Here is a 13,750-nt window from a genome sequence, read left to right on the forward strand (position 1 = left end):
TTATTCAAAAATGTTGAAAATACAGTCGTTCCGAACTGGTTTTCGGAGACACAGTATTTTCACGGTGGACACGATAATTCTTGCGCGCTTCATCCGAAATCAAAAAACCAAATATTTTCTATTGGTAGGCGAGTATAGCTAGCGAATAAACGAGGGCTTTTTCAAAAAAATTAAAATTTGAATTCTTGGCACAGCTTTTTGTAAAAAACTACAAGCTTCGGTGCACTTTACACCATGATGTATTGTCTTGTAAAATAAGTTGTAATCAAAGACAAGAAAATCCTTCGTTCATCCACTAGCTATACTCACTAACTAACAGAAAATATTTGATTTTTTTCACTTCAGATGAAGCTAGCAGGACTTATCGTGTACACTGCAGAAATACCGAGTCTCCGATAACGAGTTCGGAACGACTTGATTTTCAACATTTTTGGATAAAAATTTTATGAAACATAGCTCAAATATTGTCCTCTAATATAACTCGTAAGTTTGATTAAAATAATTCTTTTATTACATTAGAAAAAAAAAAAAAAAAATAGAAAAAATGGATTCTTTGAAAGTTCAAGACCCACGTAACCCTTTAATGGAAAAATGAATTTCAAAGTTCTTCATCATATTTCAGTGTCATGCAATTCTTGACCGGCTCGTTAAGTGTTGCGAAAAACGGTTTAGAATGTCTTACACGAAAGAAGTAAATGCAGAGGATAAACGATCGTGCGACGGGCGAAGCGAGGTCAGACTCTCCGTGAGTTCGCTTTAGATTCCCCATCGCGACTTTTCGGGGATATCCCTAACCACGAGAATTGGCGAGGGTTGGGATTTCGGCTGGGAAGAGCAAACTTAGAGAAGACTTTCTTCATATTCATCGGGGGGTTATAGTCCGACGCAACCTAACAAATTCCCACCCTCGCCCTTTCCTCGGTTCACTGAGCATTTAAATCTCCGAATTCGGATTCGGTTTCCGTCGTCAGTATGACCCTCGTGGACCCCGCACCGCGACTACCATCCGGGGAGCCATTCTCCCACGCACAATTTACAATTTCACATTTCCACCACCGCAACCCTCCCTTCGTGTCCTTTCAGCTCCCTACCTCTCAGTCAATTTTACGTTCTGGTCGAGTTTGCAGGACTTATTTTTCTTCCCTTCGTGCTTTTTGAGCTTTGTATTCTGGCTTCGTATTACCTTCAGAGCACGTTTCTTTGTTTTTTCTATGAGCATTTTTCTAACTCATTAACTTTCGCCCATAAATTTACAATGTGAACCCTTTTTACTAACTACTCATTCACTAGTGACAGGGATTACAAGTCTGTGATTTATTCAATGTAACCATAACGATCCACAAAAATATTATCTATAGTCGACCGAAATTCTTATTATCAAATGTAACGAGGCTTGTTTTATAAAATGCAAGTTGCGAGGAGTTACCAGATAACTGACTGATTAACCGTCTGGATTTAATCTCGAAATGGCTGTGTGCCAGTAACAATTTTCAAGGTCACGATTAATTGCGTGATTTCTTAAACTGCTTCTCCCAGACTTTGCTCGATTATTTTTCAAATCTCTTGTATATTTTAAGACTCGCTCGACGGGCTTTACTCAGTATCTCACAAGATTTCCAAATAGACATAAAGAAGCTGAATCGAGTTGGATATCAAGTCCCGGAGAGAGGAATTCCCGGGTACCAAGAATTGTCGAGAAAATAACAAGAACGACGCGGGGGGATGCCCTGTGCTTGTATTGTTGAACTCGCGGTAGAAAAAAGTAGGAAAATATGATGAAAAAGTGATGGGAGGTGTGAACAGGGAGGAGTATCAGGTATACCTACCTACCGAGTTGTAGAGTGCACGTATTCGGTGGTGCTGTACGCGTCTAGGTAAGCAATCATTTGGGATTAGCGTCGGCAGTGGGTCGTGGGTAAAAACATGGTTGAAAAGGTTCCCCGTCCTCGTCCTCTTCCCTCTTCTCTCTTCTTCTCGTCGCGAGGGCGTGATTAATTCTTTGGATGCGCCGTGACAGGAGAACGAAAGAACTACGTTCTTAGGTGTGTTACGCGCGCGTTAAAGTTTCGGATACGGAACCGAGGATCTCCGTCATGGATCGGGGTGGTCCAACCTGGATCGCGACCTCCGCGATTCTGCTCGGGAGTTCCCCAACGGGAGAATCAGTCAAACCAAGTGGCAAATGTACTTCAAATTCTTGAAGCAGACTCAAAAGCCGAATGCCCTTCAAACCGCGCTCAGCTGGCGTATGCATTATGGAATATAATTTTCGCATACGTCACAATGTCTCGTATAACGAGAAGTCGATCCTCGAATAAGGACAGTTTCTATCAACTTGACAGTCGATGTTTATCCCAAATCATGTGAAATACTCGGAACGATACAACAGGAATTAATTGTGAACTTCCACAGAATGAAACAATGGCAACAGATTTCTTATCCATTCAAATTTTGCAGCTTCGTTTTGCCAGTCAAATAAAATAAAATATTATTGAGCACTGCGATAAGAGTTATTGTACCGGCGTGGTGCCGCTGAGAGTGCAGAACTCTCACGATAAAAATTTAATATTCTAAAAAATAATAACTTCCAAAGGATCAAGACAACGAATCGCTCGAGGTTTTATAGGGTACTTAATTGGATATATCTATACTTTGTCATATTGCATCAAGTATAAAATTTTCACGTAATAAGTATTGCACCTGAGCTGGAACCATGTTTTTTGTAAATTACGAATGACATAATCATATATGACAGGTAGGTTCTCTATGTGATACACCGATACTCCTTGCTGACTGGTTACACTTTATTTCATTCATGCTAATTTTTACAACACTTTGGTTCAACGCACCATATTAAAATTTTAAAAACGTTCACAAAATACGTCCACTTCACGAGAACAAAGAAAATGCTTAGCAATTTTTAAATCATTCAATCATATTTTCGGGTTTCATCATTCAACACTAGATGCGAGAGTGTCGAATGAATACAGTTTCCAAGCGTACACTCGGACAAATTTAGTCGACCTAATGATGAAATACGAGTGAAAACTCACTGATTCGTCAGCGTATATGCATTAGTTTTTTCCAGCGGTATGCTTATAACTAGGAATCAGTGAATTTTCATTGATTCAGATGTAGAGAGCATCACTCGCAATTATTCACAATTCCAGTGCAAGTAATGGCTGTGAGGACTCTGATGAATGCCGCTTTATTGACATCACGGCAATTATTTCAAGTATGGAGGTTCTCTCGAAAATCGTCGAACCTCTCCAAATTTTAATTATGAGTACCTTTTCGGAAGAATGATAGAAGCAGGTGAAAAGATTGAGGGACTGAAAGAATTGATTACTTACCGTGGTCGTTGTCACCGTAGCACTACTGCTTTGAGACGGATCTTTCCGCTCGTTATTGTCGACGTTAATGGACCCGGTTAAAATTGCTCCACGAGGATGACGAGGCAGACACGAGCCCGGACACCGGTCAGCCAGGCGAGACGGCGAGAGCCGCGCGCATGTTAATCGACTCGATATGCTTCCCATTCAGCCCCGACATCTGTAGCCGAGAACGTTTTGTCATCAACGTAAATTTTCGATTGTTGGACTTCCAGACGAATCTTTTTCTATTTCCTATGCACTATGACCATGCTCAGATAGGTAGGTCTATGCTTTGTTTACCTCGGTTCCACGGAATCAGAAACTAATTTGGCAGTATTCACTTTGCTTTTGAGGGGAGTATGGAGTTTCTTGTCATGATACGACGGATCGACTGCAGATTTAGCAATGATGTCGCTCGAGCTGGGTCGCTACTAATTTCCAAACGCTTTGGAATTGGCGAAATGCAAGGATTCTCAGTCCCATAACGATTTTTGAAATAAATTTATAATCTTTATGGAAAATTGGTATTATCGTAATAGTATAATATTGATTACCACGGAGTTGAAGAATCGTATACCTCAATTGATATGGAAAGGAATGCTGTCATTGATTTTTACATCTAATCGTCCGAAGGAATACGATTGAACATTTGATGTTCGACTATATACACCACACACCTGCACTGGATACGCGGAATGTTGATTGATCGAATCTAAAGAGTGCTGTGACGTCATTTAGTATTCGGATGCTCCTCTGAAGATTGGAAGATATATACGCAGTGGAAAAGTAGAGTGAATTCTCTTACCTAGTCACGATTCCAATTCGATTTAGAATAACCGATGTACCGATAAAGACAATTGACGTGCAATAATTAATCAGCGTCCTCTTGAGCGTCGAGTCAATTTGCAATGGTCCGAGGCTTGCGCCTGCCACGGTTCTCCTGCGGATTCGCATCGGATCACGTCGACGAATTGCGTGAGATCACTATCGGCCCTCAGATCTGTCTGCCTTGTGATGTACACACGCGTCCCCTACAGACGGACCACCGCGAGATTGCCTCAACCACGTTCGTTCTTTATACTCGATGCCTCATACCTGGTAGGTACAAGGTGGACGGTCTAAGTTTCGTTTGGGCTACCAACGGTCTCGATAGTCTCAAGTTCGTTAAGCTGCCGACCTCCTACCAATCTTAACCTACGTTGCAGCGTAGTTAGTCTAAACGAATAAACAAGTCATATTTAACGCCATAGAAACTGGTAATTTGTGTGTACCTCGTTCATTTTCAAATTAATTCTCAGTAAGAATAGGAAAAGTTAACATTCATATGGTGAATAATAGGGTGATTCCGGTTGAGATGGCCATAGGTAAGAGATGGCCTGCGGTATAGTTTCTTACGTACTTTGCTTTATTGGACTATGTTGCGGGCCATCTCTTACCTTTTACCCATCTAATCTGGAATAACCCTATTGAAAAAATAGTAGCTTTTCCTATTCTCCCCACAAAATGTCGTCAAAATGTACGAGGTGTCCAGAGATTACCAGTCAGTATGGGAATTATTGTTAGGAAAAATTTTTCCGCGTGTCCTTTACATGTATTCTATTCCCGTTTCTTCAGCGTCCAAGTTTTTTTTTTTTTACCTTGCTGTGTCTTCCAATAAGTTGACGATACGTCAAACCTTGAGGGCCACGGAGCTGAGGAGGTGGATTTGAGCGAGGAACCGCGACGAGGGAGGCGGTGAACCGGTAAAGAGATACCGCGGCGAATTCTCGGTATTTCAATACGTCCGATTCCCACAACGAGACGCGTCTCGCCCGTGCCTCGTGTTCCACCACGCGCCGTGGTTTCCCGGGTATTGAATGGACCGCTGGATGAGACATCGGTATTCTCAGAACTGAACTCGCCTTTCGACGAAGTTTCTTCGAACGTTCCGTAGACCCGGCAATTCCTTAACTCATCGTCGCGTCGCCACGGTATTCTCGCCGTCAGTTAAATTCAACGTTGCACAGATGTTTCCAGTTTACAATGTTCTGGGCATTTTCCTGTATCGTTTTGGAAAAGGGAACATTCGGTTTTCAATCCAGTTTGAGAAAATTGCAGGAACAGGTGCGAGAGGTCAAGGAAATCCAACCCACACGATGACAGCCTTATCAAATTACCACAATTATTTAACCACATGATTAGAATTATTTCATAAACAGATTAATCGCACTACTTCGAAGAGGTTGGTACTACGACAAATGACCTCATAGCAAGTTTTAGACACGTACAGTACAAAAAAAGAGAAATAAAAGTGTGTTGAAAATATGTGTAATTTCTGACGATGTTTTGCAACAAGTTCAGGCAACAGAGATTACCACTGTTGATTTAGAAAAGCTTATGCTCGTGATTTGAAAATTCATTCAGGAAAAATTTTGTTCTATCAGTCACTTGTACTCTTAGGTGAATTCTTTGCGACACGCGGTTGACAATTCGCGATTTTTGATTGCAGATGAAGAAGGAGAAGTTGGCGGTTGCAACGAGGACGAGGGATCATCGGATCACCGTCAACCGGCGTTACCGAGAGCCAAATGACGCGCCTTGAGAAGAAACGTGGGCCCGACACCAGCGGGAGGGACACAGTGACGAAGCCCGAAACTCGTCCGGAGACGTCTCCTCTACAGCAGAGTGTGTCGAATCCATTGTCAGTTGTGATTAAAATAGTTTAGAATCTAATTTTTGGTGAACAAGCGACTGGCCAGGGTCACTTCGGGTCTTTCGTCACATCGTTATTATTGTTATGATTATTTTTATTATTCTCATTACTGGCTAGGTACTGCCATCATTCAGACTTAAAATTTTTTATCAACTCAAGTACTACGACGCATGAAATTATCCCGTAAACCTAACTTCACGCATTTTTCACCTTATACATACACATAGTCGCCTTCCGCTCAATTCAATGGCTCAAAATTAAATTTTCCACTCGAATTAGACCTTTCGGCTCCTCTATTCCGACGTCACGTTGCTGCACGTACCACCCGTTACTGCGACAAACAGTATTTAGGGTTCACTGGCCCTTTCGCGTCTTTTCATGGCCAAGGGAAGGGCTCTCCGAAGTTGCCATAGGCGCAAACTTGGGTAATTTGTACATACTTCACGTCACGCGTATTCGTGCTGAAATTTTTGTGCATCACAAAATAAAGATAAACACTTTTTCTCCCTTTTCCAAACCCGACAGTCATCTAAAGTAGTGACTTTAGCCTTACGAAGGAGCCACGGGTGATTCGGATCACAGAGGTAAGTCAACCTGAATCTGTTACTATAAGAAATGAATTTTGTAAGCAAAGTCTTTGATGCTCGAAGAAAATAATTCGGTGCGTTGAAAAATACTTCGTGGTAGAAGTTAGGACTGATTGCATTCGGGAGGGAGCCAGTAGATTTTTTTCTTGATAGTTTCGAATTTATTGCCTCATTTTTAGAGCAGGCTGCGAAAAAGCAGTTTATCAAACGCTTGTTGTTACCTCGCGTGATCATAGAGTTCTTGAACACAAGTTACAGGTCGAAGTGGAACCTAGGGGTTCGCCTGCTAAGGTAAGAGTACGACTTGATGGGGAGAAACGAGCGTGCGTGTAGCACAGCGAGGAATTTGCATGTCCGGCGAAGCCTTGCGTTGTCTGCTTCCGGACAAGAGGCGTGAAGATAAGTTAATTAGCACATTTTTCTTAGCTCGTAAAGTAATTGGGACGTGGAAGAGATTGAATATCCAGTTATAATATCAAGAAATACGCTTAGCTGGGCTCCGCTCCATTATATTAGCAATGCAGATGATCGTCATTGGTATATTTCAATTCTCCTACAGGTATTCAGTTTTTAATTAAACCTACGAGATTCGCAAGCAATTAAATATACGAAAGATATACACCGTATTTATTACCACGTGTAAAGCACTACGAGTGCGCGTTCCAGTCTCGGCGCCTATTCGATTACTTGTGGATATTCTTTGCGTAAGGATTTAATTCTCGACGGATCTTCATCTATCTTCACCCTAACTACAACACATTTTTCATCGCTGCCGTAAAAATTAATGAAAAAATAGCGTTCGATGTTTTCGTACAGGATGTAAGTAAGATTCTTCTCCTCAGACATAGGCCATGTTTTACTTTAGCAGATCATTAGAATTTACTATCGGTAAGTAGAGATTTTCGCTGCCTAGAGCAGCTTATAGTCGCAGCGTAAGGACAGAGGTGCACCCTTCCTGGGAATTGTGAAAGGCGGAGGTCGAGTTTCACGTAAGAACACAAGGCAGTACGCCGGGTAAACAGCATTACATTAGGAGCGCTGCTTGCCAAACACCTCGCGTCCTACCCTGTCGCGGGACGATGACGCGGCGTTGACTTCCGGCTGCCTCGTCATCCGCTCGCTCATGTGCGCAAGGTTCGGGGCTCTCCTACTGAGAAATATTACTTTGAAAATCAGACAAGTCTTGTCGGTATATTTCAGGGCACTTTAGAAAAGGCACAAGCATTCATTCTCATGCTTTGAATATATGTGTAGTAGTAAATCCGCAAGATTCATATTTCTATCCCTCTCGTCCCCTGAGCCCTGTGTTCGTGAGTTAATCAAACTACATCTCGCTTGATTGGTACGAAACTTTGTTTTTCAATCTAGTATATACATGGGTCATTATCTCATTTTTTTACATAAGCTTCGCAATGCCCGATTGCATACGTAAACTATATTCGTTCAAACTCAATGCACCTTATTTTTAGATTTACCTTCAGATCTATCGACGACCGACGTCGGGATGATTTCTGTATAATACTAAAACCAAAGGATGAAAATAATTTTAACGATAATCAAGTATTTTCCACGGTAATGTAGCTGTGCAAGTCCGGTACGCCTTTCTCAAATATTAAACCATCGCCACACATGGTACACAGAAGGTGAGCGGGGAGGCAGAGGGAGACGACACTGATGCGATAATCTAGCTGTACCCACGAACGTCAGGCGCGGTGTTGGGTCAAGTATCGTTTCTTGATGTCAATAAATATTTGACTGTCTGGAAAGCGGGCGGATGGTACCCTATAATTACGAGAGAACACATGGCCACTGGCCACGAAGGGCCACGCGTCTGGCGTCAGAGAATACCTTGCGTTGAATGTTTGTTGACACGGCAAACTGCCATTGCGAGAACCTCAAACGGTGAATTATTAACACCTCATCCTAAGTACCCACCTACCTTCCCGAGTTCTCGCATCACGTTTGTATTATAGTTATACTTTCGATTTTATGCAATATGGACACTCCGGGGCTTCTCCCTCCTTTTCGCAACACGTACAAACTCACGGTTCACTCCGCAGTGGCACGATGCGTGTATAGTCCGACAAATCATTTTGTACATAATTGTAATGACGATCCAGCAGTCGAGTGCACGAGAGATTAGGCTACGACTACTTTGCTCCGGTTTATCACAGGCTAATTACCACGTTTGACAGAGCTATCGAGTAATTGTTCTACATACTCGTAATATAGCTATGATAATGTCATCGGGAGGTTTTTCTGCGGCTGGTTGAACAAGTTCATGTTCATTGAACTGATACCTGACGGATAGTTGGGTCGTCGCGCAAGATGACGGTCACCAATTGTCGACGTCGAATCACTCGGAATTCACCTTAACGACCACATGCAGCGCAGAACGTATCGGGGGTCCGCCACCGCGCTCTTGCTCAGGCCATCGGCTACCCTGAAGTTCCGCAGGGGTTTCAAGCGACGGATTTCCGGTTTAACGCTTCAGATCTCGCTCGCAATCAAAAGACGCTCAGACTTTTTTCGAGTAGCCTCGCGCTGCCCTGTTTTTGTTCCCCGTGAGTTTCTCATGGTTCTCGCGGTTCTCGCGCCACGGATTGGTCACGGACACGCCCGAGCTTGGACCTCTCCCACTTTCTACATTCATGCCGCAAGGCACGTGACATCGTAAACGCTGCGAGTTACAGGTGTTTGTTCATCCGTACGGTGACAGACCATTGCCATTGCCATTCCCATTCGCATTGCTATTGCTTTTGCTACGATACCGTCTCTGCTGACCGATCGACCATCATCGGCTTTGCCGTACCGCAATCGCAGTTGCGATTGCCTTGTGACGTGTACTTTTTACCATCCAACGTGACGAGCGAGTATCCGTCGGATCGTCCTACGCCATCTCCATGTTCAGTTGTTCATGGATATTAGAATGTGAAGTTGTATATAATATGAGGCCTCCGGTTTTCGAGGACACGCTGACTCAAACGAACTTATAAGTGTCCGTGATTGTAGATTGCTCGAGGTTCGTAGAGTTAAGTTACTTCAGTCCTAATGGGTTAAAATATTATGCATCGTACTCCTACCCCAAGACTGGATTTGGTTATAAAGATAATCATCCAGTATCAAATGTAGCACAACTTACTGCGATGGAAAGAACATTGTTAATCCTAGAAACAGACTGGAGCATTTTCATCCGTGTTTAATCTCTAATTGTAAGTTTCGACGCGGAACGAACATGTCACACTGAAATCGTCTTCTCGTTTATTTCCGGTGGTAACTCGATGACAAAACTAAAGTCTTAAATCCAAACAAAACAACGAGTACATATGTAATCCAATACAAGGCGAGGAAAATGGATGTACAGTTTACATCATCTGTCGGGTCTATTCTTGTGAGCAACTAAAAGTTAATTTTAGCGTACTGTCTACTAATTGTGAGTTACAACCGCGGGAGACATTCATAAGGGGCGGGGTTCAAGTCCGGAATTTGAAAAATTCCGAAAGCGTCTAATTCCAAATTATTTGGTGGCGAAACTTGAAGTAAAGAAATCAAACTTTTACGAAACAACGAAGTTTAGAATGGTCGGAAACCCGATGGCTCAAGGTTTCGAAATGCAAGATTTCGCAAATTCAAGTTACGATAGAGCAAAGTTACAAAAAATAAAGTTTTGGTGGGATAAAATTCCGAAAATTAAAATATACTCATACAGCGTGGTTTACTCAAAGAGTGGGTGTAAAAAATCAGAAGAAGCAAAAATCAGAACGACCAGGATATCGAACATAAAAATATCGTAAATCCAAAACAAAGAAAGTTCGAGGGGAAGAAGTTTCATCAAGGCAGAATTTTACAGAACGCAAAATCTTCGATCGTTCGGAATTTCCATTTTGCAGATTTTTAAATTTTCTCGTTATCGCACTCGAAACTTTGACTCATCGAAGTTACGCTCTTTCGGAATTTTATACTTTCGGCACTTTGAGTGACGGGTTTCGAACCATTCGAAACTTTGGCGTTTCGTAAAAGTTTGATATCCTTACTTTAAGTTTCGCCACCAGAAAATGCGGAATTTGGCGCTTGCGGAACTTTTCAAATTCAAAATTTCAACCCCGCCCGCTTTATAAGTTAAACAGTCGCGGGAAACTCTCTGTCCCATTTTCACGATCATACAGGTACGTGATGCGGATTCTTCCTCGATCGTATCCTACGCTTATCGTCATGCTCTCCTCGTTCTTATTCTTCTCCACCTTCTCCTTTCGTTTACAACATTATCGTGCGAAGCAACTCGGCATTATGGAGAACGGAAGCTGTTCCCAGTCGGACTGGAGAAGGCTACGGGGCAGCAAGCCGAGCTCGGTAGTGTAGCAAGGAGCAGCAGTCGCCGCGGGGGTCCGGTTCGCACCTCGTCTCCTTCCGCCCTTCCGCCCTTCCGCCGAGCGGCGGCGCTTCGTGGTCTGCCCCTCGGTCAGGAGCATCGCTTAAGAATCAGTCACGGCTCGCGAGCACTCGACTGCACCTGTTTCCAATTACCTTCTCAGCTACCCTGAACAACATGTAAATCTCCGGCCTCCGGCTACGGTATACACACGCCTGCGTCTTGGTCCAGCTCTGACGCATCATGAGCGATGACTCTATTGCGTTTTAAGATTTCACCATTCGACTCGGACCCAGAAATCGGTAATCACGTCATCCCAGCGCTTTGTTTACGCGCCGCCTCCTGTCTTCGGCACCTATATACGACTATGAATTCTCTCCTAATCGACTTCCCCCGCCTATTCCTCGTAATCGTCATCCTTATTCGAATTCCTATGATGATGCCGAAATGAGAGAGGCGGTCCAATTAGTCACCGTCACTCAAAAATTGGCGCTATATTACCTTTGGGAGAATAAAACTTTCACTCCCGTTACTCGTAACCTTTCCTACAATTGGTATAATATTGAACGAAAGTAATGCTTCCTGAACACTTGAAAATGATCGTTTACAATCTTTTCAGGATGCATGTGACAATTTGGAGTATTGAAATTCCTGATTTTCATTCTCTTATTTCGATACACTCCTACTCTTGATACATCTACGTCACACTTTTGTCGAATGAAGTGTGATCGGGACGAAGGGACTTTAAGGAAAATCCCTGAAATTTATCAACCGATGTTTTCTGTACCGTACCTACTCAATTAGGTAGAATTTAAATTTACACGCGGAGAATAATAACCTCGAAGTACTTCGGGGTTATCGGTAGAAGGGAAATATCGAGCAACTGCTCCAAGAGAAAAAAATTGCCTCACTAAAACAATCGAAATGCGATCGTTTGCGAGTTAACCGAGGGGGCGAGTAGCCCCAGTTGCTCTAGCGTCTTCGTTAGTTCGCCGAACCGTGATTCAGATAAACTCTCTCGACTCATTCCAGTCTCCGAGATCCTCTGGGGACCCGACGTCTTCGCAGCCTTCGTCAACTTTTCCTCACCCCGGTCTATCGTCAACTCTTATACGTGCGTATCTGCGCCTCAAATGATGGAGCCCTGCAATGACATCCCCGTAATAATATTACTTCCGTTTCATTTACAAAACTTCACATGGTGAATATCACTTGCGAACGATTTGTAGGTATGGGGGCATCCCATTAATTACTTGAGTTCAAAGTGTGGGGCAGGGATCAGGAAAAATCTTACCAAATATTATTCAAAGAGGGCGGGCAATGAAAATCTTGCATCGATTTTTTAATTCGGATAATATACATTATTAACAAATAAAATTTTGTATTATAAAAATTTGTATTATAAAATTAATCCCCGGCGTTGACTGTAATGATATGTAATTATTTCCAAATTATAGGGTGAATATAACGTGACGGGTGGGGGGGTCCGATTAAAAAAAAAAAAAAAAAAAACACCTCACGTAATTAATGGATGCCCCCTAGGGATCTACGTGTAGACTGAAACAGGGTGAAAACGATTCCTTGTGTGAGTATGAAATTGCACTTAGGCTGTACCCGAGTCCAGTTTATCAGTCTATTCAATTGTTGTCAGATAATAACAATAACAACAACAACAACAACAATAACAACAACAGCAACAATAATAATAAAATCCGTCACCGTGAGTCGATGGCGTAACGTTTATTCACGGACCCCAGCTCCATACCAAAACGTGGAGTCTCCGTATTCCCTTCGAGCATTTTCTTCGAGGTTCGAGTACGGGGGGTAGGTTTTCGCGTAGCTTCGGCCTCGCACCCTCTCGGCAGGGCGGCTCGCTGTCCCGTGAGGTTCACGTGTTCTCCGGCGAGCGTGGGGCATATATCACGCAGTTATTGCGGATGGTACGAAACCAGTCATAATTCTCCAAGAGTTGTTTTGTTTCTGGCGAGCGGCTGCCGCCGAGGCCGAGGATGGGGCCGTCCGAAGAGCGGAAGGAGACGAAGCTTCTTCGGCCTGGTTGCGCGACGGTCAAGCGCAACGGAGGAAGAAGGGGCGCCGACTGCAGAGAGGATGTTTGGCGGCGGAAACAGCGGGATGATAGCGCATTTAACTCACCCCCGCCACGCTCACCTCCATCTTTGTCTTCTTCACCTCCGCTCGTCTCACCCTCGGGGAACGTCTAGCTCTGATCCCGAGAGCGAGCTTCACCCGCGACTCCACCTCCCACGCACCGCCACCCTGTCCAAAGTTACAGATGGGATTGTCGGGGAGCACTTAGTCTTCGCTTACAAAATGACGCCGGTGTTCCATCCGTCGCAGGACTCCGATATCCTGACGACAGGGAGCGACCTACGCTTACACGCATGCAGAAGCAGGTGTACGTGTGTGTAAGATTAGAGAGTGAACTTTGTTGACACATTTCAAATGCTGCAGGTAAATCTGGTGCAAGCCAAGGTGTTGAAAAATTAGAGGGTTTTTGTGAAGAGCTCTTGTCTTGGATATAGAGAAAACTCTCAATCTGTGAACATGCGGTGGGTTATAGATCCCACCGTGCATAGGAGATTGAAAAATTAGATACAAGGTCGAGAATACTGTACCTGCTTTCTTACTCCACATGTTTTATCTATTATATTTTCGCCGAATTTTCTGTGCATACCATCAAGGGTACGCAATTTTGTGAAATCGCTTC

General features: G+C 43.4%; 1 protein-coding gene across 1 annotated transcript in view; it reads left to right on the forward strand.

The window, feature by feature from the left end:
* Positions 1-6,554, forward strand: part of LOC107217998 (mitochondrial pyruvate carrier 1) — a 29,594-nt gene extending 23,040 nt beyond the window's left edge. Inside the window, exon 4 of the mRNA XM_046735120.1 lies at positions 5,863-6,554. Coding sequence (XP_046591076.1) covers position 5,863 — 1 coding nt within the window. The 3' untranslated portion in view covers positions 5,864-6,554. The remainder of the gene's footprint in view (positions 1-5,862) is intronic.
* The last annotated feature ends 7,196 nt before the right edge of the window (positions 6,555-13,750 follow it).

The sequence above is a fragment of the Neodiprion lecontei genome, chromosome 3 (assembly GCF_021901455.1).
Source record: "Neodiprion lecontei isolate iyNeoLeco1 chromosome 3, iyNeoLeco1.1, whole genome shotgun sequence".
NCBI classification, from domain to species: Eukaryota; Metazoa; Arthropoda; class Insecta; order Hymenoptera; family Diprionidae; genus Neodiprion; species Neodiprion lecontei.